General features: G+C 40.1%; 1 protein-coding gene across 3 annotated transcripts in view; it reads right to left on the bottom strand.

Moving 5' to 3' along the window:
- Nucleotides 1–20,383, bottom strand: part of NOSTRIN (nitric oxide synthase trafficking) — a 62,831-nt gene extending 42,448 nt beyond the window's left edge. Inside the window, exons 1-2 of one of the 3 annotated variants that reach the window (XM_065880555.1) lie at nt 20,305–20,383; nt 11,768–11,853 (exon numbers count right to left, since the gene is read on the bottom strand). In XM_065880555.1, coding sequence (XP_065736627.1) covers nt 11,768–11,853; nt 20,305–20,331 — 113 coding nt within the window. In that variant the 5' untranslated portion in view covers nt 20,332–20,383. The remainder of the gene's footprint in view (nt 1–11,767; nt 11,854–20,304) is intronic. The other 2 variants (XM_065880554.1, XM_065880556.1) reach the window with 2 other exon arrangements.
- Between the last annotated feature and the right edge of the window lie 209 nt (nt 20,384–20,592).

Below are 20,592 nucleotides of genomic sequence, written 5' to 3'. Positions count from 1 at the left end.
AGATGAAATTAAAAATACTCTAGATGGGATCAATAGCAGAATAACTGAGGCAGAAGAACGGATAAGTGACCTGGAATATAAAACAGTGGAAATAAATACTGCAGAGCAGAATAAAGGAAAAAGAATGAAAAGAACTGAGGACAGTCTCAGAGACCTCTGGGACAACATTAAATGCACCAACATTCAAATTATAGGGGTTCCAGAAGAAGAAGAGAAAAAGAAAGAGACTGAGAAAATATTTGAAGAGATTATAGTTGAAAACTTCCCTAATATGGGAAAGGTAATAGTTAATCAAGTTCAGGAAGAACAGAGAGTCTCATACAGGATAAATCCAAGGAGAAATACACCAAGACACATATTACTCAAACTGTCAAAAATTAAATACAAAGAAAACATATTAAAAGCAGCAAGGGAAAAACAACAAATAACACACAAGGGAATCCCCAGAAGGTGAACAGCAGATCTTTCAGCAGAAACTCTGCAAGCCAGAAGGGACTGGCAGGACATATTTAAAGTGATGGAGGAGAAAAACCTGACACCAAGATTACTCTACCCAGCAAGGATCTCATTCAGATTTGATGGAGAAATTAAAACCTTTACAGACAAGCAAAAGCTGAGAGAGTTCAGCACCACCAAACCAGCTTTAAAACAAATGCTAAAGGAACTTTTCTAGGCAGGAAACACAAGAGAAGGAAAAGACCTACAATAACGAACCCAAAACAATTAAGAAAATGGGAATAGGAACATACATATCGATAATTACCTTACATGTAAATGGACTAAATGCTCCCACCAAAAGACACAGATTGGCTGAATGGGTACAAAAACAAGACCCATATATATGCTGTCTACAAGAGACCCACTTCAGACCTAGAGACACATACAGACTGAAAGTAAGGGGATGGAAAAAGATATTCCATGCAAGTGGAAACGAAAAGAAAGCTGGAGTAGCAATTCTCATATCAGACAAAATAGACTTTAAAATAAAGACTATTACAAGAGACAGAGAAGGACACTACATAATGATCAAGGGATCGATCCAAGAAGAAGATATAACAATTGTAAATATTTATGCACCCAACATAGGAGCACCTCAATACATAAGACAAATACTAACAGCCATAAAAGGGGAAATCGACAGTAACACATTCATAGTAGGGGACTTTAACACCCCACTTTCACCAATGGACAGATCATCCAAAATGAAAATAAATAAGGAAACACAAGCTTTAAATGATACATTAAACAAGATGGACTTAATTGATATTTATAGGACATTCCATCCAAAAACAACAGAATACACATTTCTCTCAAGTGCTCATGGAACATTCTCCAGGATAGATCATATCTTGGGTCACAAATCAAGCCTTGGTAAATTTAAGAAAATTGAAATTGTATCAAGTATCTTTTCCGACCACAACGCTGTGAGACTAGATATCAATTACAGGAAAAGATCTGTAAAAAATACAAACACATGGAGGCTAAACAATAACTACTTAATAACGAAGTGATCACTGAAGAAATCAAAGAGGAAATTTAAAAATACCTAGAAACAAATGACAATGGAGACACGACGACCCAAAACCTATGGGATTCAGCAAAAGCAGTTCTAAGAGGGAAGTTTATAGCAATACAATCCTACCTTAAGAAACAGGAAACATCTCGAATAAACAACCTAACCTTTCACCTAAAGCAATTAGAGAAAGAAGAACAAAAAAACCTCAAAGTTAGCAGAAGGAAAGAAATCATAAAAATCAGATCAGAAATAAATGAAAAAGAAATGAAGGAAATGATAGCAAAGATTAATAAAAGTAGAAGCTGGTTCTTTGCGAAGATAAACAAAATTGATAAACCATTAGCCAGACTCATCAAGAAAGAAAGGGAGAAGACTCAAATCAATAGAATTAGAAATGAAAAAGGAGAAGTAATAAGTGACACTGAAGAAATACAAAAGATCATGAGCTATTACTACAAGCAACTCTATGCCAATAAAATGGACAACCTGGAAGAAATGGACAAATTCTTAGAAATGCACAACCTGCCAAGACTGAATCAGGAAGAAATAGAAAATATGAACAGACCAATCACAAGCACTGAAATTGAAACTGTGATTAAAAATCTTCCAACAGGGCTTCCCCGGTGGCGCAGTGGTTGAGAGTCCGCCTGCGGATGCAGGGGACGCAGGTTCGTGCCCCAGTCCGGGAGGATCCCACATGCCATGGAGCAGCTGGGCCTGTGAGCCATGGCCACTAAGCCTGTGCGTCTGGAGCCTGTTGCTCCGCAATGGGAGCGGCCACAACAGGGAGAGGCCCACGTACCGCAAAAAAAAAATCTTCCAACAAACAAAAGCCCAGGACCACATGGCTTCACAGGCGATTTCTATCAAACATTTAGAAAAGAGCTCACACCTATCCTTCTCAAACTCTTCCAAAATATAGCAGAGGGAGGAACACTCCCAAATTCATCCTATGAGGCCACCATCACCTTGATACCAAAACCAGACAAGGATGTCACAAAGAAAGAAAACTACAGGCCAATATCACTGATGAACATAGATGCAAAAATCCTCAACAAAATACTAGCAAACAGAATCCAACAGCACATTAAAAGCATCATACACCATGATCAAGTGGGGTTTATTCCAGGAATGCAAGGATTCTTCAATATATGCAAATCAATCAACGTGATACGCCATATTAACAAATTGAAGGAGAAAAACCATATGATCATCTCAACAGATGCAGAGAAAGCTTTTGACAAAATTCAACACCCATTTATGATAAAAACCCTCCAGAAAGTAGGCATAGAGGGAACTTTCGTCAACATAATAAAGGCCATATATGACAAACCCACAGCCAACATCGTCCTCAATGGTGAAAAACTGAAAGCATTTCCACTAAGATCAGGAACAAGACAAGGCTGCCCACTCTCACCACTCTTATTCAACATAGTTTTGGAAGTTTTAGCCACAGCAATCAGAGAATAAAAGGAATCCAAATCGGAAAAGAAGAAGTAAAGCTGTCACTGTGTGCAGATGACATGATACTATACATAGAGAATCCTAAAGATGCTACCAGAAAACTACTAGAGCTAATCAATGAATTTGGTAAAGTAGCAGGATACAAAATTAATGCACAGAAATCTCTGGCATTCCTATAGACCAATGATGAAAAATCTGAAAGTGACATCAAGAAAACACTCCCATTTACCATTGCAACAAAAAAATAAAATATCTAGGAATAAACCTACCTAAGGAGACAAAAGACATGTATGCAGAAAATCATAAGACACTGATGAAACAAATTAAAGATGATACAAATACATGGAAAGGTATACCATGTTCTTGAATTGGAAGAATCAACATTGTGAAAATGACTCTACTACCCAAAGCAATCTACAGATTCAATGCAATCCCTATCAAACTACCACTGGCATTTTTCACAGAACTAGAGCAAAAAAGTTCACAATTTGTATGGAAACACAAAAGACCCCGAATAGCAAAAGCAATCTTGAGAAAGAAAAACAGAGCTGGAGGAATCAGGCTCCCTGACTTCAAACTAAACTACAAAGCTACAGTAATCAAGACAGTATGATACTGGCACAAAAACAGAAAGATAGATCAATGGAACAGGATAGAAAGCCCAGAGATAAACCCACGCACATATGGTCACCTTATCTTTGATAAAGGAGGCAAAAATGTACAGTGGAGAAAGGACAGTCTCTTCAATAAGGGGTGCTGGGAAAACTGGACAGGTACATTTAAAAGTATGAGATTAGATCACTCCCTAACACCACACACAAAAATAAGCTCAAAATAGATTAAAGACTTAAATGTAAGGCCAGAAACTACCAAACTCTTAGAGGAAAACATAGGCAGGACACTTTATGACATAAATCACAGCAAGATCCTTTTTGACCCACCTCCTAGAGAAATGGAAATAAAAACAAAAATAAACAAATGGGACCTAATGAAACTTAAAAGCTTTTGCACAGCAAAGGAAACCATAAACAAGACCAAAAGACAACCCTCAGAATGGGAGAAAATATTTGCAAATGAAGTGACTGACAAAGGATTAATCTCCAAAATTTATAAGCAGCTCATGCAGCTCAATATCAAAAAAAACCAAACAACCCAATCCAAAAATGGGCAGAAGACCTAAATAGACATTTCTCCAAAGAAGATATACAGACTGCCAACAAACACGTGAAAGAATGCTCAACATCATTAATCATTAGAGAAATGCAAATCAAAACTACAATGAGATATCATCTCACACCAGTCAGAATGGCCATCATCAAAATATCTAGTAACAATAAATGCTGGAGAGGGTGTGGAGAAAAGGGAACACTCTTGCACTGCTGGTGGGAATGTGAATTGGTACAGCCACTATGGAGAACAGTATGGAGGTTCCTTAAAAAACTAAAAATAGAACGACCATATGACCCAGCAATCCCACTACTGGGCATATACCCTGAGAAAACCATAATTCAAAAAGAGTCGTGTACCAAAATATTCATTGCAGCTCTATTTACAATAGCCCGGAGATGGAAACAACCTAAGTGCCATCATCAGATGAATGGATAAAGAAGATGTGGCACATATATACAATGGAATATTACTCAGCCATAAAATGAAACGAAATTGAGCTATTTGTAATGAGGTGGATAGACCTAGAGTCTGTCATACAGAGTGAAGTAAATCAGAAAGAGAAAGACAAATACCGTATGCTAACACATATATATGGAATTTAAGGGGAAAAAATGTCATGAACAACCTAGGGGTAAGACAGGAATAAAGACACAGACCTACTAGAGAACGGACTTGAGGATATGGGGAGGGGGAAGGGTGAGCTGTGACAAAGCGAGAGAGAGGCATTGACATATATACACTACCAAACGTAAGGTAGATAGCTAGTGGGAAGCAGCCGCATAGCACAGGGAGATCAGCTCGGTGCTTTGTGACCGTCTGGATGGGTGGGATAGGGAGGGTGGGAGGGACGGAGACGCAAGAGGGAAGAGATATGGGAACATATGTATATGTATAACTGATTCACTTTGTTACAAAGCAGAAACTAACACACTATTGTAAAGCAATTATACTCCAATAAAGACGTAAAAAAAGAAGAAAAAAAAAAAGAGAGAGAGGCAATTACCACACAGCATTTCTTGCTTCAGAGCAGTAAGAGGATGTGTAGTTTTACAGGTTGGTATACAGCTTAAAAATTCTTGTAATCCTGCCCATGAAGTTCGTGTCCAAACTGTGCTCTCTCTCCCAACAAATGTGCTCCCATCACCTTTGTGACATGTTGCTGATGCTTGACCTTGTGTGTTCTGTCTACACACAAACTAGTGACATCCAACATTTATTGTATACAATGTGCCAGGCACCATTCTGAGTGTTTTAAGTACATTTCGTCATTTAACCTGCAATACCTCCCAACAGGAAGGCACACTTACTCTACCCATTTCATGGAGGGGAACACCAAGGCACAGAGTTTAGTCAGTAACTTGCCCGAGGTCATTCATGGAGAAGTGACCTCTGGGATTCAAACCCTTGTCTGGCTCAAGAACCTGCCTGTCCAGCACTCCACTCTCCTGCCTCTGAAACTGTGGGGAAGCAGCTGGAGAAGGAGAATTGCGGGGGAGTCAAAGGCAAGTGCTTTTTAAAATTGACACCGCCTCTCCCTTTGCCTTTAATTGAGGTGTTCTGAATCACCACAGCTCTGGCGGCTTAGCAGCTAGAAACGGGATCCACAGCAGCCTCTGTGTAGACAGAACGAGCTTCCCGGGGCCTCTTCCAAGAGCATCTTTGCAGTTCCTGGACGTGTTGAGGGTCTAAAAAAGTGGGGAAGAGGGGGCTCTGACATCAAACGTCACCAAGGTAGCCCTCTGAGACCAGACACGGCCTCTCTGAGCAGCATGATTGTACCCTTCAACTCCGCCTTCAATACTATATCGGTGACCCTAATATACAAATATTTATTATATATTTCATATTTAAAACCAGCTTTAGAATCAACCAAGCAAAACAGGCTGCAATCATTTTCTCTTGCATTTTCAACCCTAATAACCATTTCAGAATCCTCAGCAGATTACCCCACACATCAGAAAGAAATGAAATGATGAAGTCGGGAGGATGAGTTTGGATACATGAGGAGTGGAACCCGTCACTAGGCTTCTTTTCTGGTGAGTTTGCCTACAACTGAAAAACTCTCTGGCCTCTAACCCTGAATGGCCTTTATCTTAGCACAGGTTAATGGGTAAATTCCTCCCCAGAGGAAATCGCTCTAAGAAGCCATGTTCCAACTGGCAAGCGTGGAGAGAGCTGTCACTTTTGTAAGTTGGAACAAACACTGCCATGTGGCTCATCCGTGCTTAGGATCTAATGAAGCAGAATATATAGCCTTTCAGAATTCCTGCTAAACAGAAGTGAAAGGACAGAGTTCAAAAGGGACACCTTTTCCCAAGGCAGAGGTGGCAATTTGCACCTCCAAGCACACTGGTTTCTTCTAAGGGAGCTGTTTTATCATGGTTTCTGGCCTAAAAAGCCCCACATGCAAAAGAAGTGAAGAAAGGCAGAGCTAATCTCAAACTGAGACGTGGAATTTTTTTCCCCTCATTAAAATAAGCAGAAAAGAGTTTATAAGAACATTGAGCTTAATGTTCTAGCCCTACAGCTACTACATCTAATAGGAGTTGAGATTCTCCAAGCAATTGTCTTGGCACATGTGAAATTGATGATATATATTTCTTTGGATGGGTAACTCAATCTCAGAATATTCCGGTGAGTCTTAAAGATCCCTAACCAGGGAAATGGCATGCACCGACTTTTAATCCATTTATATTCTAATTTCCTCCCAGCATGTGGAGGCAGGTCAATAAATTTTCATTAGTAATAATGAAGACCGACCAATAAGTCAAAGACTAACATTTGTCTTAGGTTTGAAAATAAATTATATTTATATTTTTGAAAGAAAGGAGAGATTGAAAATATCAGATTCAATATTTTAGACAGACCACAAATTAAACTGTAAGACTATAAGTGACCAGGTAATAAATTTTAGAGTACCGTGCTCTAAGAAAATTAAAATGATAAAAAGTGATAGAAAACAAACACTGTAGCTGGCCCCTGTGTCTATGAGGAATTAATTAAAATTGAACTAAGGCTCTCTTAAGCTTGAAAACAGCAGGTGACTGAGCCCTCCCTTTACTACGAATTAAGAAGAAATTTTAGTAATCTGAAAATCTTTGCAGTTTCACACCCCCATCTCTGCCCTTCTACTTTCTATCAGCAACAGCTTCTTGGGGCCTGGTATGCTGACATTTTCCACCCAAGTTTTATCAGTTTGCCTTTTGAAAGAGTCACAAGCTCATACAAATAGGCTTGTGTTTAAAAGTTAGTTATTAACAACCTGAAAAACATTTTTACACAGCAGCTCTGTTTCTTGAGTGGTTAGGTTCTCTGGCTAGCCCACAACGCCCGCTTCGTCATTACTCATTGCCTTAATTCTGGCTCCTGACGGCAGTATAAAAAAGGAGAAATGGGAGGATGAGACCTGGAGGTCGCCCTGTTTTGGGCCAGTCTGGGAGTTCCACTGAGTCACTGCTCACTTCCGGCCCAGGGAAGGCACAGCTAAGGTAGGTGTAGCATTTCAGATCCTCTGTGTCTGTTAATTCCTGAACTGAGTGAGTTTATGTGGGGTGGGAAGGAGTGTTGTCATGGGGGAAGGCAGGTAAAATGGACAAGAAGAGTGAGTTTTTAAACTTTTTAGCTGGAAAACAAAATTTTATACAGCATCCCACCATATCATAAAGATATTATGTTCTGAATAAGTGGGAACAGGAGTGACAAGGGCTCTGAGCCCTGCCCATTTAATTTCCTCCTACCCCCTGAAGTGGCCCTTGAGAGCTCCCCACAGACCCCTGTGCTACCAGGTTTGAAAGCCACTGAGCTTGATGACCGCTGGTATCCCTTCCCATAGAAAACCCTCTGTGAAGGGAGATGGGCCAGGACCCCGAGTGTGCTGGGACACCCATAGCAGTGCCCCAAAGTGCCTGCCCACTCGAAAGATTCCCTTACAACAAGCCTGGGTAGAGCTGGGTAGAAGTCAAAATGTATCACCTTCTCCATACCCCATCTGTAAATCAGGGGTGGATGAGAGTATTCGCATACTGCATTGGGTTCTGAGAATTTAAGTAAAAGAGACCAAGGATCAGACACATCTAACGCAGTGCTTGATCTATAGATGGTGCTGGATAAATGGTCTCTTCTGTGATTTTATTATTCTTTTCTAGCTTTTGTTCAAAATAACATTCTATACACGATGTAAGTAAATTTCTTTGACACACTCATTTATTGCTCCTTGTAAAGAGCCTAACTTAAACTTCTTAAAAGTTATGAGTGCCTGAGGCACAGAGTCACTCATACACAAATGCATTCATTCCCTCAGTGAACATCTATTGAATGCCTGCTCTGTGCTAGTCACGTGGGATACAAAGACCCTCAAGGAGTGGTGGAGGAGGCAGACAAGTCAACAGAAAGTAACAGTGTAGGCAGTAGAGCGATAGCAGAGGTAAGCACTGGTTCTGTACATCTCTGAGGAGCACTCTTTTGACACTGGGGACTGGAATCTTGACTTGAAGGCCCACCAGGGTGGGATGACTGAATCTTGAAGAATGCATTGAGTGGAGGCTGGCAATGCAGGTGAAGAAGTGTCTACCGGGCAGTGGATACAGCAGGTACAAATGCCGGGACCCATGGAGGCAGGTGGGAGGGATGGCAGGGAGCCATGGGGGGTGATTACAAGTGGTTCTGTAAGCAGTGACTGTAGGTAAGATGGAGAGATGTGGGGTCATGCAGAGATGGAGAGAGACAAGCTGGATAGGAAGGCAGGGCCCAGATCTCAAAGCTCCTTTTATGAAATACTACAAAGGCTGAATTTTATACTAAAGGTCATGGGAGTCTTTGAAGGGTCTTAAACAGGGTCCTGGCCACAGAGTAGAAGATGTATTAGATGCTCCCTAGTTGAGGCAACTTGCTTGGACTAGAAAAAGGAGATCCTCTGAGGGGACACAGCTCTGAGCCCATGTACCAGACTCGAGGGTTGAGAGTGGATTAGATGTCTGCCTTCACTCTGCCCATCAGCCAGGTGATTTTGTGCAGTGTACAAACTGCACAGCTGCAAGGTAGTACCCCAGGCAGGAGGACGGGTTGAGAGTTCTGTCAGAACAATGGCAGAGGCCATGAAATGAAAAGAAAGCTATAGGAATAAGAGGTGTTTGGAAGAGAGAAATATACAGACTTGGTCATGAGTTGAGACAGAAGGGGTCATGGGTGGCTCTGAGGTACTGGGCTTGATTGGGTGGGCAGAGGTACCGGTAATCATGGTTAAAAATCCAGAAGGAGTACCAGCTTTCGGGAAAAGCCGATCAACTCTGTTTTGGATAGGCTGTCTTTGTGGTTTCATGGAACGTCCAGCTGGAAATGTCCAATAGACTGTTGGATATATGGTTTGAAGTATGGATAAGACATACTGCCTAGTAATGTATATATGGGAGTCATCAATATGCAAAAAAAGAGCTGAAGTTATGGGAATTAAGATCACTCAGGCTATGGGTAGACTAGAAAAGGTAAGAATTTATCAAAGATTTCATTTTAATCATTTATCTTTCGTTGACAGCATCTGCAATGAATTGTAGATGGAATAATGACCAACTACATTTCCTTCTTTGTTTTTTTCTTTTCTTTTCTTCTATTTTTTAATTAAAAAAAAATTTATGTCCGGAGTTGTGGTACTTGCCATTTGAAAACCTGACCTTAAGTTTCCTTAGAGAGAAAAAATTGACTTTCCCCATCAAAGTCTGTTTAAACCTTAGCTGTGAGGGTGCAGGGAACCAAACACTTAAATCGTTTCTGGAAATGTGCCTTTGTCTTTTTGAATCTGATCTGTGATTGTGCTGAAATGAACTGATGACTTTGGCATTAGGCATCTTAGGAGCTGCTGTGTGTTTCTGGCTAAATCTGAGTTACTACTATAAAAAAAGAAACTGGAGAAACTAATTGGATAAAAGAAGCTAAGCAATACCATGAATTACAGAAATTCCAGGCAAAATGGTGTTTCAATACTAACACTTTTCTATCAACACCAATTAGAACAAATGCAAGAAGGCAGCTGAGAATAGAAATAAACCATTATCTGGCCTCAGAGCTTAATTGGGATGCAGTCCCTTGTAGCCACAAGCTAATACAGAAGTGTTAGAAGAACCACATTCCAATGGATTCTTAAGCAAGGTGTCTGGAATTGTTAATATACAACAATAGTAAAGACCCTGTTCTAATAATGTAGATGTAATAATAAGAAAATAAACCCTTAACTATCTTTCATTTATTTATTCATTCAATCTACAAGGATTTACTGAATGCATTTTTTTTTTCGGTACACGGACCACAATTGGCCACAGCAGTGGAAGGCCCGTGTACCGTGAAAAAAAAAATCACATTTGGGGACTTCCCTGGTGGTCTAGCAGTTGAGACTCCACGCTCCCAATGCAGGGGGCCCGGGTTCGATCCCTGGTCAGGAAACTAGATCTCACATGCCACAACTAAAGATCCTGCACGTCGCAACGAAGATCCCACACCGGGCAATGAAGATCCCGCATGCCTGAAACTAAGCCCCGGCACAGATAAATAAATAAATAAATATTAAAACAAAAGGTAATCCAAATTCTTTACAAGCATTCGTTAAATAAATATAATTTTTTTTTTAAAAAAAAGCACATTTGAACTCTCCTGTATCTTTCCTTGGCCTCATTCATCAGTCCTGATAAAGCTAATGTTCTCCCTTGCTCTTGACCTACTAATACAGGATGCAATCAACTCAGGCATCTTTGTTCTTATGGTACACACACAATATTTTAAATTTAAAATGGGTTCCCTTGAAAAGAATAAACAATCTTTTTTGAAGGTCTCTTTGGAGTTGTTTATTACAGAGCTGTCTGGACATAGGGAAATGGCCTAAGCACCCTTGATGGCCCCATTCAGTCCTCGTGGACTCTAATTTTAAGCAGGAATTTTTGTAACTTTCTTAACTGAGTTCAGTGTGTTCATTTCACCACAGTGAACAGCTTTACACGTGATTGTATCTAGTATTAGGAGAAGATGATAGTGTTGGGGATATACGTATATCTATAGCTGATTCGCTTTGTTATAAGGCAGAAACTAACACACCATTGTAAAGCAATTATACTCCAATAGTGATGTTAAAAAAAAAAAGCAAATAACAAAAAAAGAGAGAGAAGATGATACTGAAAAAGGTGACTTTTCATTCATCCACGCATTCATTCAACAGACACTTACTGAAGAAGTCAAAAGGCCAGACTCTAAGAGCTCAGCGTACAAAGATGAGTAAGACACAGCCACTACCCTCGCTAGGGAGACAGAAATGTAAACGAATAATTGCCATCTGTGTGAGGAGCACACTAATGGTAGTACACATCGGTACAATGGTGGGCCCCAGGAGAGGGCAGTGATCAGAAGGGACCTGGCTGAGCCTTCCCAAGCAGAATTACATCCTGTTGTTTCCTGATTTTTATGGTGCCCCAATGATAAATGTGCAATAACAGAGAATCACTCTTCAAAGCAATTTCTCAAGTACCAAAATATAACGTTGTGTTCTGGAAAGTAGGACAGCTGTAATCACTCCTCCACTTATATCGCTTGCTGCAACTAAAGAGGAAGAACTGCTTCATGCAAACATGCATTTTGTACCTTTGCTGAAGAATGGATGTGATCTGCTTGCAGAAATCTTCTCCATTTTGAGAAAACTCCTTTAGGTTCTTGTATACTTTATTATACTGAAAAAGATGCACAGAAGGTTCATGAGCATTTCCAAAGACTGAACTCCTATAAATTCAGAACGGTGCTGTAATGATGACTGTCATTGTAAATGATCACGCAGCTACAGAATGCACACCTTTTTGGTGAGTTCTTAAAATAAAGATGACGTCTCCTCTGCGTGGATGTGAAAGATCCTGGAGAACTTTTTAAAAATAAAGCTGGTCTACCTGTCTCTTCCTAGGCCAAATGCAAACAGTTCAACAGTGGGGTGCATTTGGATTCCTGTCACCCCTATTATTCCCAGGAAGGCTAAAAGTACATTCTGAAATACACTGCATATTCCCCGCAAATTCCAAAATACTATCCCTGGACCTCATGACAAACCCTGAACCATTAAACTGAGTACTTCTTGGCTGAGATAGAAAATGTAAGTGAATAATTTGGTAATAAAATTTCTCCTAGGGGAAAGGGAAGGAAACTCACACTTCCTGAGCACCTACTATGGGGCAGGCATGTTCCCATTATATGAATCCTCAGAGCTGAGGCAACCTTTCAGCTATAGCACCTGGAGTAAGCAGCTAGCAGAGTAGTAAAGAGGACGTAGGGCACAGAGGTAGAAAGACCTAAAGAAATGACCTAAGCCAGGTCCCTACCTTCAGGGGTGGAACCAACCAATACCTAGGATGTAGAAACATAATCCTATAGATACCAAATCTTTTTCTCTTTATACAGTAGTTTAACTTTCCCCTGAATTTAACACAGAAAGCCATGACAGGATTTGGTAGACACACAATAGGAGCAAACAGCTTCATTGAAACTGCCTGGGACACAAAAACAACTGTGAGAGGGCAAAGCTCTTTAGAAGGACATTGTTAACTCCTAAAGCAAGGTTTGCAAAAATTCGGTGCCTATAGGCACCTGGATGAGGGAGGCGCAGGGTGGGGACAGTGAACTGGAGAGACAGCTGCCACAACAACTCTGGATCATGGACCAGCTTTTTTTGTGCAAAAAAGCTGAAATGAGGATTGGTATCTGAAACATAACTTTTAAAATTTTGCAGCAAACAATTCACAAAATTTTCAACTCTTTGCCAAGCAAGCAAAACATACCTGTAGTGCAATCCAAGTGTAGCCTCCGTCATGAAGAAATGATTCTCCTCTAAGCCATGAGAGTAAAATCACTATTGGGCAACCAAGCTTTCTCATTTTTATTTCCACAAACATAAGTTGTCATCTATGAATGATGTGATACTTTCAGGCCTCCTTCCTCCCCTTACAAGTACAATGGAAGAGTTTGGTAAGCATTTTTAAATTGTTTAGCTTTTTTGTTTATTCCTTTGTTACCTAAACACTTTCAATAAATTGCCCCTTAAGGCTTTCATTTTCTTCCCATAACACCAAATAACATCCAATAAAACATACGTAGGTATCATGAGAAGAAAACAGAGACATGTTGAGCAGGCACATGCCCTTGGAATAAAGTCATTTCTCAGCCCCTCTCACCCTTAGCTGTATTAGCCATGTGACTAAATGCTTCCCAAAGAGGTATGGGTGAAAGTTTTGTGTTGGGTTTTAGTGAAAATTCCTTCCTCCTTTTTCCTGAAACCTGGACTTAAAATGACAGCTGATGCCGTAAGGTGATCTTGAGGATGGATGCCACATGCTAAGATCTTAGATCAGAAAGCGAGAAAGAGCCTGGGTCCCTGATGCCCTGGAGGCCACCACAGAAGCCCCCAACTCTCTACTTTTGGACTTATTTTATGTATGAGAGAAACATAACAGTAGGCTTTTTTAAAAGCCACTTTTATTTTGGGTTTTCTAAATATGCAGGTAAACATAGTTCTAACTCATACACAGTCTTTTAACTTTTTATTTTATATTATGAAACATTTTTATGTTTTATAAATAAGAATGATACAAACAATAATTATGATACACATTATATTCTCACTAACTAGGTTACAGATATATTGACACTTTTCTTCTGCTTTTTTTAAATAACAATTTTTCCTTTTAATAATTTCTTTGACTATTTTTGCACATTTGTTCTTCCGTATCAACATTTATCTAATTACAATTTTAAAAATCCCTGTTGAGATCGTAAGTGGAATCGCATTACATCTATATATCTCAATTTGAGGAAATTAACTTTTTTATGGTATTTAGACTTCCCACTCACGGGCATAGTAAGTCTTTTCATTTGTTCAAATCTTATTTCATGTTCAATAAAATTTTATGGTTTTCTTTATAGGTCCTGTAGCATTCTTATTTACTTAGAAATATCTCACAGTATTACACACTATTAAGCTATCTTTTAAAAATAGTGTCTTACCTGTTTCTCTCTCCAGCTTACACCAAAACAGAAACAAAGACCCAACAAAAACATCAGGGGGCCATGTGCAGGAGAGAAAGATTTGGATGCATGCTTGCAAAGTGAATTTTTCTGTTCTCAAACACTGTAAGGCTGGGGCTGGGAGAAGACAAAGCAGAGAGTTGGATGGAAGGATGCCTTCCAAGCAGCAGAGAGAAGAAACTCCCATCAGGAAAACTAGGAGGGGAGGGAAGGGACTCTGAGATGAGCTGTCTTAGGACACGGACCCCCATCAGCCCACCATCACCAGAAGAGGCGATTTGCATCCAATAGTCCTGGGGAAAGAATAGGGTGCCTCAGATACCATGTATGAGGATGAGGAAGGTAGGGGAAAACTTGCTCCAAACAAAGTGGAAATGAGCAGAACCAGTTGAGAATTTTTCCCTGTCCTGGGGCTGCAGGGGCTACTGCATTTCCCGAACTTATCAAGCCATCAAAACTCTCCAAGACACATTTTTAAAATACTATCTCCACAGGACTAGTTCTAGGAAGCCAGAAAGCCTGGAAAGTTTATAAACCAATGATTCAAAACTCGGTTGCTTTTAGAGGAGAGTGGCTGAGCTGTGGCAGTATGGAGACCGCCTGTCTTTCCCTAAGGCATTCAGATTCAACTTTTTTAAGCAAGAATCTTTTTTAAGCAAGAAGCACATCTTATGGCATCAGTTGCCCCTGGGGCTCCCAGGTTTGGATTTTGGAAGGATTTTCCTGTCATTTAATAGGCTAGTACTTCCTAACTTCCTAATTTTTTCACATCATGATATACGTAGAAAATGATATTTGTACTGAAACAATGTGGTAAATGGACAAAGTTGTTCAAGGTAGAGGCAACTGGCCCATGGGCTCAGCCCCCCAGCTACACCCCCCCTGTAACTCATCCCCCAGACCCCTGGGCACTTGTGTGCCCAGGTACACACAAGTCAGGAAGTTCTTCGATACATTATGTTGTTGTTAACTCAATGATCAGATACGAGTGGGATGTTCTGCTTATTACAGCAATGGGGAGAATCTTTATCATTGACTCTACATATAATGTACTGGACACTCCATGACAAACCCTGATCCAGACTGAGGTAAAGGTGATATCAATAAATAAAAGAGTGACTAAGAATAGTTCCATTATTTCAGCATAACCCCTTTTTTGATGCAATGATTCTGTACCTTTCATCTTGTGCCATCTACTCAGACTTGAAGACAAAATCTGTCTTGCAAAAGCAGACTTGCATAAACATCAAAGCAGACCCCAGAGACCATCTCATCCAGTGCGTGCGTGCGTGTGTGTGTGTGTGTGTGTGTGTGTGTGTGTGTGTAATCAGAAAATCTTAGAACTTATCTGCTTTGAGGGGATGAAGTCTCTTGACCTTGGCTTTGGCTCTCCTCCTCTCCCATCTTTCTTCCCCACCCCACTCTCACCCAGCACAGGGGCCCTGAAGGGATTCCATGGAGCACAGTTTGGAAACCACTAAAGTCCAATCCTCTTATTTTATAGTTAAGGCCGTAACAGCAAAAGATAACCTCATTAGTTAGAGACAGAACTGTGATTAGAAATGTTAAGTGAGCAAATCAACTAGAGAATCTATTAGAAATAAGTATATAGTATTATGAGCAGGGCAGATCGCTCGCCAATGTCATCAACCAGCACAGAAGGCTTTGCTCTACTCAGAGTCGTGGAAGATGAATTTTTCCTGTTTTTTTTCCCACCTATTGAGCTTTTGAATACCCCACCCCCTACCAAATATTCATTCCAGGAAAGAACCTACTGTTGATCTTACATCTCCACTTGAATTTATATTAACATGCTGCTTTTCCATAACGTCATTAAGTACTAGGAAAAACCGACATGTTTTTTTGTTCCCTGATAAAGGGATTGCAGGCTGGTGGAGAAATATGTGGGATCTTTCTGAGAATCTAAAAATCCCTTCAGGTAGATAACTAATGTACACAGAGATGTCCCATTCTGCCATTAAGAAAATGCTTCTGCCCAGCACTTATAAGCAAATTCTGTCAGATAAATATTGTCGTTATGAAAAAACTTAGTAACCTAGGCAATTGGCACATGAAATGATTAGACAGAGGTCTTGTGAACAACAAAAAATTCACTTTATCAACCTTGGCCTAGCTGCTCTTTCTGACTTTCCATGATCTGAATGATTAAGAAGGTTAAATTCAATTACTCTAGAAAAATCCATTTTCATTCTAGGTGCAAGTATGAAAAGTTTGCTTTTTTTTTTTTTTGGTGGGCGGGGAGTAATGATGACCCTCATAGTGTTAAACAAACCATGATATTCTACTTAAAGTTAATCAAATAAGCTTTTGTTGGATGCCTTTCACCTGTCAGGCACTGCTACTGATTTCATGTGGTATACTATTTCTAAGTACTGCTTTTGTGAACTAAGAGATTGTATTTATTAGGCACCTAGGTAATATTTAGAATCTCCATGGCAGGCTGTCATAGATTGTGAGATACATTAAAGAACATAGTCTACTTCATCCTCTCCCCCTCTTACTTTACAGATGAGGAAACAGAGGCCCACAAAATGTGAAATGGCACATCACACATCTCACAGATGCACACTGGGGATGCTGTGGGCCGACATCCAGGCCAGACCCAAGCTGCCTCCTTATCTCTGCAGTGTCCCAGAACCCCTCAGGAGCCATGGACCATTGCCCCAGCATCTTTTATATTAGTGCCAGTTAATATCTTCTGACCCAGGCTGAGCCACTGAAATGGGATGCTCGGGTTGGTGTCTGAACCAGGCTGAAGAAGCAGCCCCACAGTACTGTTTCAACAGCTGATGAAGAGAAGAGGCTGACTATGTGGACCCAGAGAAGAGGCTGACTATGTGGACCCAGGGAAGCCTGCTTTGACAGCTCCCTACCTGGATACTGAAGGAGTGAGTAAAAGGAAAACCTTGCTTATAGTTAATTATTTGCCCTTGATTTCTATGGCGTTGTTTCTTAGGAAGGTGCTATTTTTTTTTTTTTTTTAATGATTAGATTATTTCATTTGGAGATGATCTGATCCTGTTTCCTTGCACATGGATTTGTAAATGATTTCCTTTGGCATATTTTGAGGATTAGAAGCTAAGCTCACAGGCATTAAGGCATCAAGGCCCAGAGCCAATTCTTCTCTTTTTCAAAAAGAGAACTTTAAAAAAATCTCCTTCAAATAAGTTCTGACTTTCTCGAGATTAGTTAAAAGCCCTACACAGCATTCAAGCAATCTGTGTGGTACCCTGGTAACTGATAATTTGTGCATAGACACTAACCCAGCTCTTTGAGGTAGAATGGCCCAGCTATCAGCGTATCTTACTCATTGCAGCATGACATAAAAGAAGAGGTTTTAAAATTTTTTCTGGAGTCTGGTGAGACCTATTTTACTCAGAAAACTATTTTCAAATGCATAAAACAAAATAACAGGATTATAAAGGAAACTAGTTACATTGATATGTGTTTTATAAAATATAATTTTAAATCATATTTTATATGCTTTTTAATTAACATACTAAATAATGAGTCTTAAGATTTACCCAAATTTCTAAGTCACACTGAGTGTGAGTAAATAGTATTTCTAGATATCTGTAAACAAATGTAATGTTATATAAAAATATAAGTGCTTTTTATTAGTTACAAAGTCACAGACACTGCAGCTGTACTAGGGCTTGCTGCTTGTATTCAAAACTGGAGGAAATTCTAAATTGCAGTTAGAAACTAACACAAATAAATAGGTCATGCTTTTCCCATTGAAGGTCACACAAACCACTGTTTCCATATGTGGATCCACTGGGGTAGACCAAGTTAAGAACTGTAGCTAAGCTAAGGCTTTATGAATTAGTTGTGTTCCGTGTAACCCTAGGGACTCATGAAATGGGATATTTTGCAGAAAGTTAAAGCTTTGCGTTCTTTTTGGTTTCTTCCTGAAACTACCTGTTTCATGAAGCATTCTTTTGCAGTCCACTCCCTTGTTTTATTCTGTTGCCAAATTGCAGCCTCATCTTCACACAGCCTTTTTGCCCAAGCGCAAACTAGGACTGCACCAGGAAATCAACTTGAACGCTTGCTGAAGATGAAACAATTGCAAATAAATAAAGATTCTGTGACTTCAGAGGATTCAGAAACCCTGGCTGAAGGAATATCCTCCCGCTCTCGACTACGTTTGGTGGCAGTGCACCCAGAAAGATGACTTTCAAGTTTGGAGACAAGGACAGGAGTTCTTGGGGCAATAGTTCAGCACAGGGAAAAGGACTCCACATGTCAGGGAGGGAGCATTAAGCTGACATAGAGATATGGTGATGGGCTGTCTTGGGAGCTGCTCAAAGGAAATATTTCTCCTAGGTCCAGGTCTGAAGTCAGCCTTAGAAAGGGATATTAGGCTTTTGGTTTTTAGTTTCTGTTTTTGTTTTAACTTATCCTGGCTTCAGTTTTCCTCTCCACTATCTCACTCTTCCCTTGGTCTTGATTTCTTCTTTGGTGACCGTTGGTGCCAAGGTTTTGCTTCCACTTATCCCATCCCTGTGCCACTCACCCACCCTATACAAAAACATTATCGCTAACCTATCAGGAGAAAGGAGAGGAGTCAACATTTTGGTAATGGAGCAAATGCAAGGAGTGAAAAATAAACAAACAACAAATACATAAATGAGAAAAGACTTTTTGAAAAGTTGTCTGTTAGCTTACCAATAGAGACAAGATTGGGGTGGAGGAAATCAAATGGAGGAGGTTTCGCCCTTAAAATCTGTATACAACCACATTGTTGGAATTTCTTTTTACCTTAGACGCATGTGACTATTGTGTGGTTTTTTTTTTACGATTTTTAAAAATATTTATTTATTTAGGTTGCACCAGGTCTTAGTTGCGGCAGGCAGACTTTTTTTTTTTTTTACAAGACAAGACATAAATAAACTGACAGCAAGCATTGTAAATGGATGACCACAACAAAAGCAACAATGATTGCGATTACCAAACACGAAACACACTCAGACTATGTCATAATATTGACATTCAGTCCAGGAATCCCCCACTGTAACAGCTCCTCTACTTTGCAGTGAAAATTGATTTGTATATTTTTTGCCTCTGAGAGTATTGTGTTTTTAAAAAGTAAAAGTAGGCAGAGCCTGCTACTACGCTGTCATTATTAATATCACTAGCCACCATGACTTTATCTCATTTAGCTCGTCTGATTCCTGAACTCATTCTGTGGGATGGTGGATACAGTTTCATCTTTGCTAAGCCTGTGCTTTCCACATCCACTGAATAAACACAAACGAAACCAATAATTCTCTGTTGATCTTTTTCTTTATGGTTTTATGGCAGCCCCTGTTTATCTGCTTCTCCACATTTTTTTTTGTTTGTTTTTAATAAAATACTTGAAGGATGAATACAACCCCTTGCTTCTGATGTCACCAGTTTTAGTTTTTTGGCACCATTTCTTGGGATAACACACTGACAATCTTTGATTACTTTATTTCCTCCCCCCTCCATTTTAATTGCTCCTCATTTCCTAAACTACATCTCTGCTCTTGCAGCTAAGGACCTCACAACTTGACCAACCTTCTATTTTTGGTACCGCTCCCAGGATTGAAACAAACACGCTGGTAAACGTGTCCAAGGACCACCGCAGGGCGGACAGAGTGCGGAGCCTGTACTTCCTCCCTCGGCCCTTGAAGTTCTGGGCTCTAAATGATATGGGAAAATACGCAAAACCCTTGCATCCTGACTTCATTCCCAGAGCCCCAAACTAGCTGCAGATATTCTGCGCATTTGTGTGTCTACAGTACGCATGATATTGGCACCACTGGCATATATTTGAAGAATGTTTCCCAAACAGCCACCATCTGCATGCAAATATAATGCTACATACACTCAAAGTTTTTTCAACAATGTGAGAATAAAAGATGACAATTACCTGCCCTGTCATTTGCTAGAAAGAGCTCTGTTTTAAATTGAACCAAAGAAAAACCACAGACTTTTGTACCAGTGCCAATATCTAAACATGTTTGGCTTCTGAGTGTCCCAAATTTCTTAAGTTCAAATCCATTAGTACATAAATCTACTCCTCAGCCACCCTCTCACACACAGGCAAACCACACTGAGCCACTCACCGAACAATCTGTCAGTGGGTCCCTCATGGTGAGATGTTTGCTTCAGTCCTTTTAGCTATGCTCCGGCATACAGGATGCTGCACCAAAGGTTGGGTGTGTCCTGGACTTCCGGGATTCAAAGGGCCTAGAGTACGTCAGTCCTTTTCAAACACCCCAAGGAGGAAGTCCCAGCCCTGGACTTTAATCCCATTTGTTTTCTGAAAAAGGAAAGAATGGCTCCGGGTCAAGAGAGCTGGAGTGAGATGGTGAGAATGACTCCTGTAAATACTTAGGGGGTCAGAATACTGT

The sequence above is a fragment of the Phocoena phocoena genome, chromosome 7 (genome assembly GCF_963924675.1).
Source record: "Phocoena phocoena chromosome 7, mPhoPho1.1, whole genome shotgun sequence".
Lineage (NCBI taxonomy): Eukaryota > Metazoa > Chordata > Mammalia > Artiodactyla > Phocoenidae > Phocoena > Phocoena phocoena.
This window is presented reverse-complemented; position numbering and strand designations above follow the sequence as displayed.